Here is a 19,280-nt window from a genome sequence, read left to right as displayed (position 1 = left end):
AAACAAGAAAAATTCCAAATAAATAAGCTAATTTTATACCTAAAAGAACCAGAGAATAAAACAAAGAAACCCAAAGGTAATGAAGGAAGAAAATAATAAAGATCAGAGCAGAATGAAATATAAACTTAAAAAATAGCAAAACATCAATGAAACTAAGATATGGTTCTTTGAAAAGATAAACAAAATCAATAAACCTTTAGCTAACCTCATTAGGAAAAAAAGAAGGCCCAAATAAAAAAGGAAATGAAAGAGAAGTTACAACTCACACCACAGAAATGTAAAGAATAGTAAGAGATTACTGTTAACAATTATACACCAACAAATTGGACAACCTAGAAGAAATGGATAAATTCCTAGAAACACACATCCTTCCAAGACTGAACCATGGACAAATAGAAAATCTGAATAGATTACAAGTGATGAAATTGAATACATAATTTAAAATAAAACAAAAAGTCCAGGACCAGACAATTTTAAAGGTGAATTCACCAAACATTTAAAGAAGAGTTAGTACCTATCCTTCCAAAACCAGTCCAAAAAATTGAAAAGGAAGGAGTTCTTCCAAACTCAATTTATAAGGCCAATGTTACCTTGATACCAAAACCAGAAAAAGAAACCTAAAGTATGTGCTATGGTGAGCGCTGTGAATTGTGTAAGACTGATGAATCACAGACCTGTACCCCTGAAACAAATAATATATTATGTGTTAATAAAAAAAATTTTTAAGTAAAAAATAAATAATAAATAAAAATTTAAAAAAAATTTTTTTCCAAGGAATGGGAGTTCAGACAGCACACAGTTAGGAATCCTTGACTGAAGGATTCTGGGAAGCAGGCAACTCTGTTTATTACACAAAGGACTGTGGCTTCCTTGCAATAAGAAGTCATGCTCAGGTTCTAATGGACATTCAGGGATCATAGTGCATTCTGCTTCTGCTCACTTCTTCAGGGCATCTTGGCCAAAGACATTGGCCAAAGAAGCATGAAATGGTAATCTGACCTCCAAAGAAATTTTGTGCAAATAATTTTAAGTGGTTCCTATCCCACAAAGAATAGTGAAAGGCCCTGGGTCCTGTTGTGAAAATAACTATTAAAGATGAATCGTGCTGGTTTAAAAAAAAAAACTTCTGATTAACATAGATGCAAAATACCTCAACAAAATATCACCAAACTAAATTCAACAATACATTAAAAGAATCATAAACTACAATCAGGTAGAATTTATTCCAGGGAGCAAGGATGGTTAAAAATATACAAATCAAGCAATGTGATATGCCACATTAACAACATGAAGGATAAAAATGATCATCTCAATAGATTCAGAAAAAGAATTTTAACAAAATTCAACATCTATTTATGACAGAAATTCTCAACAAAATAGGTATAGAAGGACTGTACCTCCATATAATAAAGGTCATCTATAACAAACCCACAGCTAACATCACACTCAATGGTGAAAAGCCACTTTTCTTCTAAGATGAGGAACAAGACAAGGCTGCTAACTTTTGCCACTTTTATTCAAAATAGTATCGGAAGTCCAAGCCAGAGCTGTTAGGCAACAGAAAGAAAGAAAATCCAAATTGGAAAGGAAGAGGTAAAACAGTCACTATATGCTGATGTCATGATACTATACATAGAAAACCCTAAAAACTCCACCAAAAAAACTATTAGAAAAAATTAACTCAATAAAGTCACAGGTTACAAAATTAACACAGAGAAAGCAGTTGCATTTCTATACACTAATAACAAGGTATCAGAGAGAAATTAAGAAAATAATCCCATTTACAATTGCATCAAAAAGCCTAAAATATCTAGGAATAAATTTAACCAAGGAAGTGAAAGACCTATACTCTGAAAACTATAAAACACTGATGAAAGAAACTGGAGATGACCCAAACAAATATAAAGATATACCATGCTCATGGATTGGAAGAACTATTAAAATGTCCATACTACCTAATGAAATCCATAGATTCAAAGCAATCCCTATCAAAATACCAATAGCATTTTTCACAGAAATAGAACAATCCTAAAATTAGTGTGGAACCACAAGACCACAAATAGCCAAAGCAACCTTGAGGAAGAACAAAAAACCTGGAGGTTTCACACCTCCCTGATTTCAAGATATAATACAAACCTATAGTGATCAAAACAGTATGGTATTGACACAAAAATATACACATAGATCAATGGAACAGGATAGAGAGCCCAGAAATAAACCTGCATTTATATAGTCCATTAATCCATGACAGAGGAGGCAAGAATATACAATAAGGAAAAGACAGTCTCTTCAATAAATGGTGTTGGGAAAACTGGACAGCTGCATACAAAATAAGGAAACTAGATCACTTTCTTACACATACACAAAAAGAAACTCAAAATGAATGAAAGACCTACGTGTGAGACCTGAAACTATAAAACTCCTAAAAGAAAACATAGACAGTAATCTTTTGGACAAGAGCCTTAGCATCATGTGTATGGATAGGTCTCCTTAGACAAGGCAAACAAAAGCAAAAATAAACTATTGGGACCACACCAAAATAAAATCTTTTGCACAGCAAAGGAAACCATCAACAAAGCAAAAAGGCAACATACTGAATAAGAGAAGATATTTGCTAATGATATGTCCACTAAGGGGTTAATATCCAAAATATATAAAGAATTTATACAATTCAACTCCAAAAAACTCCCAAATAATCCAATTTAAAAATGGGCAGAGGACTTAAAATGACATTTTTCCAAAGAAGACATACAGATGGCCAACAGACACATGAAAGGATGCTCAACATTACTAATAATCAGAGAAACGCAAATCAAAACCACAATGAGATATCACCAGTCAGAATAACTCGTATCAAAAAGCTAAGAAATAGCAAGTGTTGGCAAGGATGTGGAGAAAAGGGAATTCTTGGGCACTGTTGGTGGGGATGAAAATTGGTGCAACCACTGTGCAAAACAGTATGGATGTTCCTCAAAATTGTAAAAATAAAAATACCATATGATCCAGTAATTCCACTACTGGATATTTAGCCCAAGAAAACAGAAACACTAATTCAAGAAGATATATGTGCCCCTATATTTATTGCAGCATTATTTATAATAGCCAAGATATGGAAGCAACCCAAGTGTCTATCAATAGATGAATGGATAAAGAAGATGTGATAAAGATATATATATATATATATATAATGGAATATAGATATGTGTGTGTGTATATATGTATGTATATACTGGACCATAAAAAAGAATGAGATCTTGCCATTTGCAACAACATGGATGGATCTAGAGGGCATTATGCTAAGTGAAATAAGGCATACACATAAAGACAAATACCACAAAATTTCACTTGTATGTGGAATCAAAAAAACCAAACAACCAAGCAGAAACAGATTCATAAATACAGAACAAACCAGTGGTTGCCAGATGGGAGGGGGTGGGGGGTCAGGGCAAAACAGATGAAGGGGATTAAAAGGTACAAACTTCCAGTTATAATGTAAGTCATGGAGATGAAAAGTATAGCATATGGAATATAGTCAATTATATTGTAATAACATTGTATGGTGACAGGTGGTGACTACATTTATCATGATGAGCATTGGGTAATGTTTAGAATTGTTGAATCACTATGTTGTACACCTAAACTAATATTATCTGTCAACTTCATTTCAATAATAAAAATTAAAAATAAATAAATTTTTAAATTGAAGTGAAAGAGATGTCAGGGAAGTTTGTATCAACATAAAAGTGCCATAATATTAAAAGCATCCTGGAAGGACAGCTACCTTGGAGAGTCTCCTGGACTTAGCCTGAATAAGAAATAAACTGCAGTCATTTTAAGAAAAAACAAAATATCTAGGAAAACAATTTAACCAAGGAGGTGAAAAACCTATACTCTGAAAACTATAAGATTGATGAAAAATTGAAAATGACACAAATAAATGAAAAGATATTCCGTCCTCATGGATTGGAAGGATTAATATTGTTAAATATATCCATATTACACAATGAAATCGACAGATTCAATGCAATCCCAATCAAGCTACCAATGACATTTTTCAAAGAACTAGAGCAAAGAATCCTAAAATCTGTATGGAAACACAAAAGACCCTGAAAAAACAAAACAATCTTGAGGGAGAACAAAGCTGGATATATCACACTCCTTGATTTCAAGATATACTACAAGGCTCAGGTAATCAAAACAGTATGGTACTGGCACAAAAGCAGACACATAAATCAATAGAATAGAATAGAAAGCTTAGAGAAAAACCCACACATATATGGTCAATTAATCTACAACAAAGGAGGCAAGAATATAAACGTGGAAACGACCCTCTCTTCAGTAAATGGTGCTGGGGAAACTGGACAGCTACGTGCAAAAGAATGAAACTACATCACTATCTTATATCATATATAAAAAAGTCAAAATGTATTAAAGATTCAAAGTGGATTAAGACCCCAAATCCTAAAACTCCTCAAAGAAAACATAGGGAGTAATCTCTTAGACATCAGCCTTAGCAACATATTCATGGATATGTCTCCTCAGGCAAGGGAAACAAAAGCAAAAATAAACTATTGGGACTACACCAAAATAAAAATCTTTTTTTTAAGATTTTAATTTTTTTAAATACTCTCTACACCCAATGTGAGGCTCAAACCACAACCGCAAGATCGAGAATCACATGCTTTACCAACTGAACCAGTCAAGGTGCCCCCAAAATAAAAATTTTTGTACAGCAAAGGAAACCATCAACAAAATGAAAAGGCAACTTACTAAATGGGAGAACATATTTGCAAATCAGACATCTGATAAAGGATTAATATCCAAAATATGTAAAGAGTTTATATAACTTAATATCAAAAAACAAATAAGCTGATTTAAAAATGGGCAGAGGACTCAAATAGATATTTTCCCAAAAGAGACATACAAGGCCAAGGTGCTTGAAAAGATGCTCAACATCACTAATCATCAGGGAAAGGCTACTGGAACCAATGAGATATCACCTCATAGCTGTCAAATTGACTATTATCAAAAAGACAAAAATATTAAGTATTGGCAAGGATGTAGGTAAAAGGGAACCCTTGTGCGCTGTTGGTGGGAATGTAAATTGGTGCAGCCACTATGGAAAACACTGTGGAAGTTCCTCAGAAAATTTAAAAATAGAACTTTACTATATGACCCAGCAATTCCACTTTTGGTTATTTAGCTGAAAACAAAAACAAAAACAAAAACACTAACTTGAAAAGAGATATGTTCCCCCATATATTGGATTGGACACATGTTGGAAGGACAGCTACCTTGGAGAGCCAATATATGTTCCCCCATATATTGGATTACTATTTACAATAGCCAAGATATGGAAACAACCAAAGTGTCCACCGATGGATGAATGGGTAAAGTAAACGCGGTATTTATATACAATGCAATATTATTTGGTGACAAAAAAGAATGAAATCTTGCTGTTTGCAAACACATGAATGGACCTCAAGAGCATTATACTAGGTGAAATAAGTCAGAGAAAGACAAATACCATATGATCTCTCGTATATGTGGAATCTAGAAAAAAAGCTCATATTACAGAGAATGGATTGGTGTCGCCAGAGGCAGGTGATTAGAGGTGGGAAAAATAGGCTAAAAGAGACAAAAAGTAAAAAAAAAAAAAAGTTTAAAAAGAAGCAAGAAATACCCCAAATATGCAACCTAACTCTATACCTTAAGGACTAGAAAAAGGACATTCTGAGCCCAAAGTTACTAGAAGGAAGGAAATAATGAAGAGCAGAAATAAATAGACAATAGGCAAACAATGGAAAGGATTAACCAAACTAAGAATTGGTTCTTTGAAATGATTTTTTAAAATTGACAAACCTTGAACTAGATCAATCAAGGAAAATAGAAGACCCAAATCAACAAAATTATAAATGAAAAAGGAGACATTATAACTGATACTACAGAAATACAGAGGCTCATTAAAAGCTACTATGAACAATTATATGCGAACCAACTGGACAACCTAGAGAAATGGATAAATTCTTAAATGGATAATAGGAGACTGAGTCAGTAATCAAAAATCTCCCAAAGAAGAAAAGATCAGACCCAAAGGTTTAACTAATGAATTTACCAAACATTTAAAAAAGAATTAACACAAATCCTTCTCAAACTCTCCAAAAAATCAAAGAGGAGGGAACACTCCCAAACACATTTTATTGAGGCCAGCATTATCCTAAGTGAACCAGATACCAAAGCCAGGAAAAAAAAGAAAACTATAGGCCAGTATCCCTGATGAATACAGATGTAAAAATTCTCAATAAAATAGTAATAAATTGAATTCAGCAGCAAGCATATTAAAAGGACTGTTCACCAGGATCAAGTGGGATATATTTCAGGGATGCAAAGATAGTTCAACATACACAAATCAAGCGATGTAATACATCACATTAACAGAATTTTTTAAATCATATGATCATCTCAATAGATGCAGGAAAACATTTGACAAAAGTAAATATCCATTTGTGATTTAAAAAAAAACTCAACAAAGAGGGTATAGAAGGAATGTACCTCAATATAATAAAAGCCACTTATGACAAGCCCACAGCTGACATCATAGTCAATGGTGAAAGATTGAAAGTTTTTTCTCTACTATCAAGACAAGGATGTTCACTCTTACTACTTCTATTTAACATGGTACTAAAGGTCCTAGACACAACAATCAGGCAAGAAAAATAAATAAAAGGCATCAGACTTAGGAAGAAGTCTGATGGTCTTTATTAGCCGATGACATGATTTTATATAGAGAAAATCCTAAAGGTTCCACCAAAAAAACTATGAGATTTACTCAATTAATTCAATAAAGTTGCAAGATGCAAAATTAACAAAATCTGTAGCATTTCTATACACTTACACTGAATTTTCTTAAAATAAATGCCCCATTTACAATAGCATCAGAAACAATAAAATATTTAGGAATAAATTTTAACTCAGGAAGTGAAAGATTTCCTTTGAAAACTGTAAGACATTGATGAAAGAAATCAAAGAAGGCACAAATAAATAGGAAGGTATCCTGTGTTCATGGATTAGAAGAGTTAATATTGAAAAAAAATGTCAATACTACCAAAAGATGTGGGGTTTGGGTTTTTTTTAAGATTTTATTTATTTGAGAGAGTGTGAGCAAGCACAAGTGGGGGGAGGGGCAGGAGGAGAGGGACAAGCAGACTACCTACTGAGCAGGGACCCCAAAAGGGCTCAATCCCAGGACGTTGAGATCATGACCAGGGCAGAAGTCAGATGCTTAACTGACTGAGCCACCCAAGTGCCCCCCAAAAAGCCATGTTTAGATCCAATGCAATCTTTATCAAGATTTCGATGGCACTTTTTATAAAAGTTGGAAAAAAATCCAAAAATTTATGTTAAACTACAAAAGACCCTCAATAGCTAAAGTAATCCTGAGAAAGAAAAGCAAGAGGCATCATACTTCCTGATTTCAAGTTATACTATAAAACTATAGTAATTAAAACAGTATAGTAGTGGTATAAAAACAGACAAATAGACCAATGGAACAGAATTGAGAGCCCAGAAATAAACCCAAGGATATACAGCCAACTAATATTTGGCAAGGGAGCCAAGAATACTCAATGGAGAAAAGATAGTCTCTTCAATAAATGGTGATGGGAAAATTGGATATTCACATGTAAAAGAATGAAAGTGGTCCCATATCTTACACCACTCACAAAGATTAACTCAAAATGGATTAAAGACTTAAATATAAGACCTAAAACTATAAAATTCCTGGAAGAAAACAGGAAGAAATCTCTTTGACATAGGTCTTGGCAATGATTTTTTTGTATGAAACCTAAAGCACAAGCAACAAAATCAAAATAAACAAATGGGACAAAACAAACCAAAAAGCTTCCACACAGCAAAAGAAACAATTAACAAAGTGAAAAGACAACCTACAGAATGGGAAAAAATATCTGCAAGTTATATATATGATAAGGGGTTAATATCCAAAATATATTTTTAAAAAAATAACTCATAGGGGCGCGTGGGCGGCTCAGTTGGTTAAGTGGCTGCCTTCAGCTCAGATCATGATGCTCCTAGGATGGAGCCCCGCATCAGGCTCCCTGCTCAGTGGAGAGCCTGCTTCTCCCTCTGCCCCCGCTTGTGTTCTCTCTCACTGGTGCTTGCTTCCTCGCTCGCTCTCGCTCTCTCAAATAAATAAATATCTTTTAAAAAAAAAACTCATACAACTGTGGGGCATAGAGATTACCTGAATGAATACATACATACATACATACATACATACATACATACATAATAAAAATGGACAAAGGACCCAAACAGGCATTTTCCCATAGAAGATAGATGAATAGCCAAAAGATACATGAGGAGATGCTCAACATCACTAATTGTGAGGGCATTGCAAATCAAAGCCACAGTAACACTGCATCCCTGTGAGGGTGGCCATCAAAAGACAAAGAATACATGCTGACAAGGATGTGAAGAAAATGGAACTCTTGGGCACTGTTGGTAGGACTGTAAATTGGTGCAGGTGCTATGAAAAACAGTGTGGAGGATCCTCAAAATTTTAAAAACAGATAATATATAATCCAGCAATTCTACTTCTGGGAATATATCCAAAAGAAATAAAAACAATGTATCAAAGATCTATCTGTATTCCCACGTCCATTGCTGCATTATTTACAATAGCCAAGACATGGAAACAACCTGTGTGTTCATCAACAGGTGAAGGGATGAAAAAGCTGTTTATATATTTACAATGGAATATGATTCAGCCATAAAATATGAGAAAATCCCTGCCATTTGCAACAACATGGATGACTCTTGATGACATTACGCTAAGTGACATGAGTCAGAGAAAGACAAATACTGTATGATCTCATTTATATGTGGAATCTTAAAAAAATAAATACAAATGAAAACTCACAGAGAAAGAGATCAGATTTGTAGTTTACCAGAGGTGGAGGGTAGGTGGAAAGGGAATTGGAGGAAAGTGGTCAAAAGGTACAGATTTCCAGTTATAAGATAACAAAGTACTAGGGATGTAATATACAGCGTGGTGACTGTAGTTGACACTGCTATATGGTATATAGAAAAGTTTTAAAGAGAACAAAATCCTAAAAGTTCTCATCACAAAGCGAAAAATCTTTTTAAAGAAAAAAAAACATTATATGAGATGACAGGTATTAACAAAACTTACTAGGGATTTCCTTTCATTATACTGATAAGTTTATTATGCTGTATAATTTAAATGTATACAGTGATGTGTATCAACTATATCTCAATAAAGTAGGGGGAGGAAGCTAATTTGAACCAATGCTGTAACAAAATCCCTTTCCCAAGGGCATAGTAAATTGGGCAATAAAATCCCACCTTAAATTATCAATGGCTAACATTTAGCACTTACTACTTCTTTATGATTGGTGCACCCAGGCCAGGGGTCAGAGGCCTTATCAACTCTATATAATAGCAATAAACCCAAATGTTGGCAGTCAGAGGTTAGGGACCCCTCTTCTGGTTTTGCCCATTGTTCAGTTCCTTCTGCAATTCTAGCACCCTCACATACTAATATAATTGTTACAATGATGGTCATGCTTATATATATATGATTTCCATGTTCTTTCCCATGGTTACATGTTGCAGTATATATTCATATATATATGCAGATACACACATGATTATATTATGGTTAAACATATATGATTTGCCTGTTAGCCTCTCTCAGGTAACTGAAGATAGGGATTTATATCACTCCAACTGTATTTTAACCAAGAATATACATCAGAATCCCCCAGCTGCTATTCCCTAGGGGGCTGATTAGCAGCTGTGGAGTGCTTTGAGAGAGCATCTCAGGTGGTTTAGAATCACATGCCTGATGGAGAGCAGCTAGTCAGAGAGGTGGTACGGCCTAGAGGTGAAGACACCGAGTTCTGGACTGGGATCCTGGCTCTACTACTTATTATTTGTATAAGCCTGAACAGGGCGCTTATACCTATCTGTACCTTGTGTGTAGAGTGGGGATCATAGTGCTTGCCTGGGAGTGTTGTGAGGATTAAATAAGATAAAACAAGGGTAGCTCTGAGAACACACTAAGCCCATTATAAATTCTCAGGACACATTGGTGTTGTTCATCCCTGCTTTCCAGAGCCGGCACCAAACCTGACACCAGCAGAGATTTAATGTTCAGTAAATAATAAATGCACAGGGAGCTGTATGATATTAGCAAAGAGAAGCAAAAAGAGAAATTAGTAAGGAAAGGGAAGGAGGATAGAAGGATGATCAAGGAGATGGGAAATACATAAGCATGATAACCAGCAGCTGGCTCAAGAAACCCTGAAAATCCTTCCTCATTATTGCCACATTATTCATTCTGCCTAATAAAATGTTGGCAAGGTCTTCAACTGAAATTTTCAAACTCACAGGATTAAGAATCTTGATGGCCTTCTGCACTTGTCCCAGATGAAGCAACCCCACATAGCCAAACTTCTGTTTCCAGAGGAAGTGATCATTCTGACCCCAGCTTGTAGTTTGCTTTGAATATGGTGACTCTCATTTGGGATCAAAAGCCTCAATAATTCCGACAGCATTAACTTTTGGACCTGTTTTTTTAAAAGATTTTATTTATTTATTTGTCAGAGAGAGAGAGAGAGAGAGAGAGCACAAGCAGGGGGAGCAGCAGGCAGTGGGAGAAGCAGGCTTCCTGCTGAGGAAAGAGCCCAATGCAGGACTCAATCCCAGGACCCTGGGATCATGACCTGAGCCGAAGCAGATGCTTAACCAACTGAGCCACCCAGGCATCCCTGGACCTGTCTTTTAAAAATCCTACCACTCCCCCTTTACTTTCTTGACTGTTCTTCCCCATGGCTGCCTGTTTGATTACATAAATCTTCCATTTGGAGTTGGGTACCCTGTAATCCCAAGAACCCACCACCTTTATTCCTATCTCCATGCTTTGATGCATTTTCTTTCTGAAATGTTCTATCTCAAGCATTTTATCCCCTTCTCTCTGAGATGACTCCATGGAAATGGCAATAGTTGGAGGAATCAAGTAGTCCTGGGTTCAAATCCAGCTTCCACCACTTGTCTAGATTTGTGACTCCCTCTGAGCTCAACTGCCCATGTATAAAATAATTTCTACATGTTGTGAGAATTAAACTGGGATAAGTTATGTAATGTACCTAGGACAGTACCTGTCAAAGCATGAGGGGCTTATATCAGTTTAGATTAGTTCCAACTGCTAGTAACAGAGATTAGAAATAACAATGGCTTTATTAGATATGTCCTTATTTGTTATGACCTAAAAGGAGTCTAGAGGTAAGCCATTTATGGCTGGTATGGATGACCATTAGAAGATATGTAGGTCAACAGGGATCTAGACTTTCTCTGGATGAGCCATCATCCTTCCATCCTCAAAGTCACCCCATACTTACAAGGTGAATGCTGGAGCTCCAGGGATCATAGCCACCGTCCACCCAGGAAAAGGAGGAAAGTGGGAAGAACAAATGGGTGCCTGTTTCTCAGCAGAGTCAGTTTCCTTTAAGGTTCCCAGGAGACCCAGCTGACAACTACCACTTACATCATGTTAGCCATCCACTTCTGAGGAAGCTATGAAATGTAGTTCTTTGCCTGGGTACAATGCTGCTCCCTAGAATACAGATGTCTGTGGTGTTAGAATTATTCCATGTCTCCCCATCAAGCTATAATATGGAGCCCTCGGGGGCTGTGGCAATGCTTTACAGTTTCTTCATCATTTGACAAGTCAGGGCACTCAATGCATATATAATACAGGAATCAGTACAGCCGGTTAAATGTCTAAGTGGTTAAAAGTGGTTCAAGTGTGAAGACCTAAATTCCAGACCAACCCTACCACTTCATTGTTATGTGACCTTGAGCAAGTATGCGACCTCTCTGCTTCAGGCTCAGTTTCCTTATTTGTCAAGTGGTCCTTGTGAGCACCAACTCAGACAAGAAATGCAAATTGCCTAACACAATGCCTACGTACACTAACCCCAGCATGTGTTAAAGTTATTACCACCACCACTACCATCACCATCATCACTGTTATTATTAGGTGCTATTGAATTATTAAGTAAGCTAAGGAGGTATCAGACGTCTCTCACTTCTCTTTCTTCTGCCTGTTTACATCTTCCCTTGGCTTCAGTGGTCACCCCAGGGACATCTGGGTTTGCAGTCAATTATGTTGAAAGAGCCTGGGCTCAGTCGGCCTCATTTTATTCACTTCCAGCCATCCACTCAGGACTAGCTGAATCTCAAGAGTCCCTCCCCTTTGCCCCTAACCAGAGTCTAGTCACCCAGATCTGCCTTCTGGGACAGGCTCTCTTCTCTGATCAGATCAGCTTCTAAATAAATATTAAATTATGTCTAGGTGTGTTCCACTATTCCTTTCAAATCTAAGTAAATCAGATCCTTTGTTGGAATTCCCCAGCCCTGTTGAGGTCTCCCCACTGATGTCTTGCATCCTTGAGAGTGGCAAGATTTTTCTCTAGATAGAAGTAAAGAAGTTCACATAGCAATAAGCCTTCCTATTCCCAGATCTTTGCAAAATATGGATTTCTAAGACATCCCCCCCACCCTCCTAGGTACCTTTACTTGAGGTTTCAGAAGAAATCTTGGCACCTACTCTTAAAGATCATTAGCTACTCAGCTGGTAATGTACTCAAAAATGGTTGAAAGTGTGCAAATATACAAATTATCTTGCCCTCTAAGGTGGCCAGGCAGGGCAGTCAGAACCCCAGTGTCCAGGGCTATTGTGTATGGCTAATTTATACAGTGCACAATTTTCACCATTCATATTTTCTATGACAGGATGATACTCTTTATAATTGTTCAGTGCATGGTCTACATAACTGCTCACAGCAGCCATGCCCAGATTAGTCATCTGTGACCATAAGCAGCCTCATTTTTGTATCTTAGTGCCCTACAAATATTACCATTTTCTTTGTGTATCATGACATAAAGAAGTTTAGAAAACACTACTCTAAATAACTTCAAGTTTAGTTCTTCCTTGTTCCCTGGCCATGTCAGCCATATCCTCCACAGAAGCTAACATGCCCAGGTAATGTCTCTCAAACCAAGCCCATTGTGTTTTCCCAGGTCCATGGAAGAAATCTCTTGTCCATTGACTATGACCGGAATATTCGGACAGAAAAGATTTATGATGATCACCGGAAGTTCACCCTGAGGATCATTTATGACCAGGTGGGCCGCCCATTCCTCTGGCTCCCCAGCAGTGGGCTGGCAGCAGTCAACGTCTCATACTTCTTCAACGGGCGCTTGGCTGGCCTTCAGCGTGGGGCCATGAGTGAGAGGACAGACATTGACAAGCAAGGCCGAATTGTGTCCCGCATGTTTGCTGATGGGAAAGTGTGGAGCTACTCCTACCTTGACAAGGTAGGTGAACGTGCTGTCCCCACTCAGCTCGGGTTTTCCCTTATTCACACTGCTCTTCTTAAGCTGACCTGATATGCTTTGCCATAAGACATTTAACATCTTTACTTTGACTCTACAAGGTCTCCCCTCATGCTCCTATCCTCACTGGGAGGGAGGAAAATCGGAGGGAAATGTTATTCATAGCTCATCACTATTACCATTAAAAGGGGGAAAAAAGTGCTAGACACTTGGTAATGGCAAAAAGAATGGATTGTCTGATTTTATTTAAAAGAAAAAATGCTGTTGAAGCAGACAGAATCATCCCACTGGCATTACGGCTAATCATTATTTATGATTTGGAAATGCAATGATTCATTTCTGCCTTACCAAAAATGAAGTCATCCGGGTAGGGAATTTTGCCTAAAACTCAAGCACACAGAGCAACATCCTCCTACTTGGCCTATAGGCTGAAACAGCCAGTGGATTCTTTCTACATAATTCCCTATGTCTAAAAGTGCCAGATTCAGGTCTCCATGTCAGAAAGGGTCCAGTTGGAGCAGCAGTAAAAAGAAGTCCCTTTGGGGCACAAGTCAAGACTTTTGAAGGCTGTCCTGGTCCTCTAAGTCATTAGATGGGGGCTTGCTCAGCTTGGGCCTCTCCCCTATACTCACCTCAACACAGGTTCCATTTCTCTTTCTTCCTTTCTCACCTGTCCATTACAGCAGTCACTTGCAGACAGAGCAGTGACCTCCTCCGTAGGAGTGGGACTGCTTCCCTTTGGTCATCCCTGAATCCTGTTCTCATTATGCCATTAAATACTAGAATGGTTGACCAGAGGAAGCAAGAACCTCCCAAGTGCCTCAAGTTTGAGGCCATTTTTATCCCCCAAAATTGATGATTCTGGGTTATTTAATCTTTTTAATAGTTTGTAAATGGAAGATACGCTTTCTCTTTAGATGTAATCAGGGGTGGCCAACACACAGTATTGGGTGTCCCCTGCGGCGCCAGTGGCAGTCATTTCTAAACAATCTTAGGATTTCTTTTTGTTGAGTTAGAAGTAAACTCAATGTCCTTCCAGCCCTTTCTACTCAAAGTATGGTCTAAGCAACATCAGGATCACCTGGACACTGGTTACAAAAGCAGATTCTCAGGCCACCTCCCCCCTCATCCCTCATCCTCCACCAAACTACTAAATCAGAATCTGACTTTTAACAAGATCCCTGGGTATTTCACATGCACAGTAAAGTTCGGGAAGCACTGGTCCAGGTAGTCACCATAATCCATCAGAATTAGCATGTCCAGTGAAATCAATCTACTCATAATCTCTGGTCTAAACTTCCCCATCCTTCATGGCTTTTGAATTGCCATTTTGGGAAATGGAGTAGATTCTGTCCATTTGAGTGCTTGGTCTTAAAGAGCCAACTCATGCGTTCCTTCCCCCCCCTTCCTTCCTCCAGTCTATGGTCCTCCTGCTTCAGAGTCAGCGTCAGTACATATTTGAATATGACTCCTCTGACCGTCTCCACGCCGTCACCATGCCCAGTGTTGCCCGCCACAGCATGTCCACCCATACCTCCATTGGCTACATCCGCAACATTTATAATCCCCCTGAAAGCAATGCTTCAGTCATTTTTGACTACAGTGATGATGGCCGCATCCTCAAGACGTCCTTTTTGGGCACCGGGCGCCAGGTATTCTACAAGTATGGGAAACTCTCCAAGTTATCAGAGATTGTCTATGACAGTACTGCTGTCACTTTCGGATATGATGAGACCACCGGTGTTTTAAAAATGGTCAGTCTCCAAAGTGGGGGTTTCTCCTGCACAATCAGGTACCGGAAGATTGGCCCACTGGTGGACAAGCAGATCTACAGGTTCTCTGAGGAAGGCATGGTCAATGCCAGGTTCGACTACACCTATCATGACAACAGCTTCCGGATTGCAAGCATCAAGCCCGTCATAAGTGAGACTCCCCTTCCTGTTGATCTCTACCGCTATGATGAGATTTCTGGCAAGGTGGAACATTTTGGCAAGTTCGGAGTCATCTATTATGATATCAACCAGATCATCACCACCGCTGTAATGACCCTCAGCAAACACTTTGACACCCATGGGAGGATCAAGGAAGTCCAGTACGAGATGTTTCGGTCTCTCATGTACTGGATGACAGTGCAATATGACAGTATGGGAAGGGTGATTAAGAGGGAGCTAAAACTGGGGCCTTATGCTAACACCACTAAGTACACCTATGACTATGATGGAGATGGGCAGCTCCAGAGTGTGGCTGTCAATGACCGCCCAACCTGGCGCTACAGCTATGACCTCAATGGGAACCTCCACTTGCTGAACCCTGGAAATAGTGTACGCCTTATGCCCTTGCGCTATGATCTCCGGGATCGGATAACCAGACTCGGAGATGTGCAGTACAAAATTGATGATGATGGCTATCTGTGCCAGCGAGGGGCTGACATCTTTGAGTATAACTCCAAGGGCCTCCTAACAAGAGCCTACAACAAGGCCAGTGGGTGGAGTGTCCAGTACCGCTACGATGGTGTGGGGCGGCGGGCTTCCTACAAGACCAACCTGGGCCACCACCTGCAATATTTCTACTCTGACCTCCACAACCCGACCCGCATCACCCATGTCTATAATCATTCCAACTCAGAGATAACCTCACTCTACTATGACCTCCAAGGTCACCTCTTTGCCATGGAGAGCAGCAGTGGGGAGGAGTACTATGTTGCCTCAGATAACACAGGCACTCCTCTGGCTGTGTTCAGCATCAACGGTCTCATGATCAAACAACTGCAGTACACGGCCTATGGGGAGATTTATTATGACTCCAACCCTGACTTCCAGATGGTCATTGGCTTCCATGGTGGACTCTATGATCCCCTGACTAAGCTGGTCCACTTCACTCAGCGTGATTATGATGTGCTGGCAGGACGATGGACCTCTCCAGACTACACCATGTGGAAAAATGTGGGCAAGGAGCCAGCCCCCTTTAACCTGTATATGTTCAAGAGCAACAATCCTCTCAGCAATGAGCTGGATTTGAAGAACTACGTGACAGGTGAGGACTCTACCATCTCAGTTGGGTAGTGGCTCCCTGTGGGGTGGTTGTCCTGGTAGACTGTCGGGAACTTCGAAAGAAGGTCTTACTTCTGATGATAGGGGAATCCTGGAGACCTATAAATTCTGGTCTGTACAGTATCTAGAACAGTCAAGTGACAGCAGTACAGAGCAGTCTTCAGATCTGTTTGAAGATGTTCTAACCATTTTCAAGCCCATTTAGTTGAAATAACTTTTATAAGAGCACTTCCTACCCCAAGAGAGTAATGCAGCCTTATGAAGGGGGAAATAATGGGACTCTGGTGTCAGATTCTCTCTTCTACTTATAAGCCAGACTTTGGACTAGGTTTCTAATCTCTCTGAGGTGCAGCTTCCTTCTCTGTGAAAAGGTACTAATAAAACCATCCCACAGAGTGATCTTGAGAAGTAATGAACTTATGCAGATAAAGTTTAGTGCCTAGCACTTAGACAGTGGATGCTCACAAAAGAGTATCTGCTCGTGCTATACCATTATCATTACAAATGAAGCATTGAGTTAGCATAGGTATGAGATGACTGAGCCCCAGTTCCTGACCTCACAAGCAGTCTGGCAAGATATAAACAGTCAATGATAATGCAAAGCAGAATTAGGTTTGTGCTACCATATAGGTGTCTGTTCGGTTATTTATTCAATAAGCATTTATGGAGTGGCATTATGCTAGATTCTGAGGATATAAATGATGAACAAGACAAACATCATTCTCTCAAAGGGGGTTGTGTATATATGTGTGTGTGGATGACTTCAAGTTTGAAAATTGTGACATAGTGCAGAAGGGTCCCATGTCAAACTGGGCCTAAAGATTGAAGGGGATCTTGATTGGCAGAAATGAGCTCAAGGCTAAAGAAAGACTATGAGTCAAAAGAACATAGGAAGCTTGGAGAAGGGTATGGATCGAGGGGCCAAGGAGGGCAAATAATCTACTGCCTCATGATAAGTGAGAAATTGGTAAAATAAGGGTCCCTATCACTTATCTCATTCATATATCTCCATCCATCTATCCACCTTTTACCCACCCATTAACCCATTCAACAAATATTTTCATAATATCTAACATAGACTAATATCCATCTCCTCACCCACATATCTCCATCCATCTATCTATCCACTCTCCCACTTGACGAATATTTTCATAATATCTAACATATACTAAGTATTAGAGATGCAGTGGACAGGAAGATAAGGTCCTTATTCTCAGGGAAAGAAGGAAATCAGGATGGATGGACAGATGCATGCATGCATGCATACAGAGGCCAACTTTCAGCAAGAAAGCCAGCGTCATCCCACCTGTCCATGCATTGTAGAGGAACAAGAGTAGGGACCCAACTCCAAGGCCCCCAAGCTCCAGGAAACTCACAGCTCTTGGCCATGAGCCAAGGAGACATCAAACCCAAAGGGTCCCTACCCTCAGGTGACCAAGAGTCACTTGTCCACCCTCAAGAAAGGAAGCAGCAGCTGGCCAAGCACGGAGCTGCCCTCAATGTCCCATGCTACAGAAGGATGACCTTAAAGATCAACTTGTGGCCATGCCGTATCTCATCCTGACATTCCAGAGCCTTTTAAGTTGAACCCAGCATCCCCCTACAACCGAAGCAGCTGGTACCTTTTGAGCCCAGTAGCTATGACCAAGCTAGTTCCCTCCTGTTCTTCTCACCACACCTCATCGAGAGGCCCTGCCATGGTACTCTGCCATGGTCTCTCTTCTCCATGGCTTAGCATGACTGTTATCCCCCAGTTCACTGCACTTTCAAATTAAAGGACCTCTCAGGAAAACGTACACACACATATGTACGTACATAGTTTCAGGTAACAACAAGTGCTATGTAGATAAAATAGGATAAGGGGTTAGACAGAGAGTGATGGGAAGCACCTCCTATATTTAGGGTGCTCACAGAAGACTTTCTGAGGAGGTGGCTTTAAAGCAGAGACCTTTATGAAGCAAGGAAGGGAGAGAAAGAGTGTTCTAGACATAGGAAACAGTGTGAATGGGAAGGCAGACCATGCCTATCTTAGCCTTGGGAGAAGAATTCCTTCACCCTTCAGAATGTGCTTCCCGAAACATGGCTTGGCATTGGATAACTTAGGGATGAGTCAGCCAGAGTCAAATAAAAAGAAAGCCCTCGGAGTAGGCTGAATGGACACCAGGGCTGCAAAGGTCCAAACAAAATCATTCACAGAGCAAACACAAAGACCCCCTCAGCGACTTCCCTAGTTCTCCTGCAAAGGGAAAAAAAAAATTATCAGAATTTTCTGAACAGCAATATGACTTTCCTCATTCCAGCTCTTCACAGAGACTCAATAAATGGGAATCAAATCAAGTTCAACGAAGTCCAACAAAAGTGAATCCAGAAACCATTCGAAAGAGTCTAAAATAAAAGGTAGTGTTAGAGAAGCACGTGCAGAGGGCTGATGTGAGCAGTCAAAGCTGGGAAAGAAGGACCCAGGCAGAGCAGAGCGTCAGACCAGGCACAAGCCCACACCTGCTCCCCGTTCAACATGAGCTGCCCCCTGGAGAGAGGATCCTAGCAGAGAACACCAAATCATTCTCTGCTGTTCGAATGTTGGCTAATCTGTAAACCCCATCTAAATTAGTCTTAATTTGCCACTTAGGAGACGAGCAGAGTGGTTGAACTTGCCGCTCACAATTTAAGCAGAAGAACTAATTAAGATGTAGTCGGGAGGAACGCAGAGAACAGAACCTTCTCTCACTGGTGCTCAAAAAAAACATCATTGATGTTTTGGAAACAGAGCTTTCTGAATGCAAGAGGCAG

General features: G+C 39.3%; 1 protein-coding gene across 4 annotated transcripts in view; it reads left to right on the top strand.

Moving 5' to 3' along the window:
* The window catches only part of TENM2 (teneurin transmembrane protein 2), a 1,539,571-nt gene that overhangs the window by 1,509,399 nt on the left and 10,892 nt on the right, over positions 1-19,280 (top strand). For all 4 annotated transcript variants that reach the window (XM_027606095.2, XM_027606096.2, XM_027606098.2 and 1 more), the window contains 2 exons: positions 13,126-13,422; positions 14,859-16,473. In XM_027606095.2, coding sequence (XP_027461896.1) covers positions 13,126-13,422; positions 14,859-16,473 — 1,912 coding nt within the window. The remainder of the gene's footprint in view (positions 1-13,125; positions 13,423-14,858; positions 16,474-19,280) is intronic.

This window comes from Zalophus californianus, chromosome 5 (genome assembly GCF_009762305.2).
Source record: "Zalophus californianus isolate mZalCal1 chromosome 5, mZalCal1.pri.v2, whole genome shotgun sequence".
NCBI lineage: Eukaryota > Metazoa > Chordata > Mammalia > Carnivora > Otariidae > Zalophus > Zalophus californianus.
The sequence above is the reverse complement of the archived record's forward strand: the minus strand, read 5'-3'. Positions and strand labels throughout refer to the sequence as shown.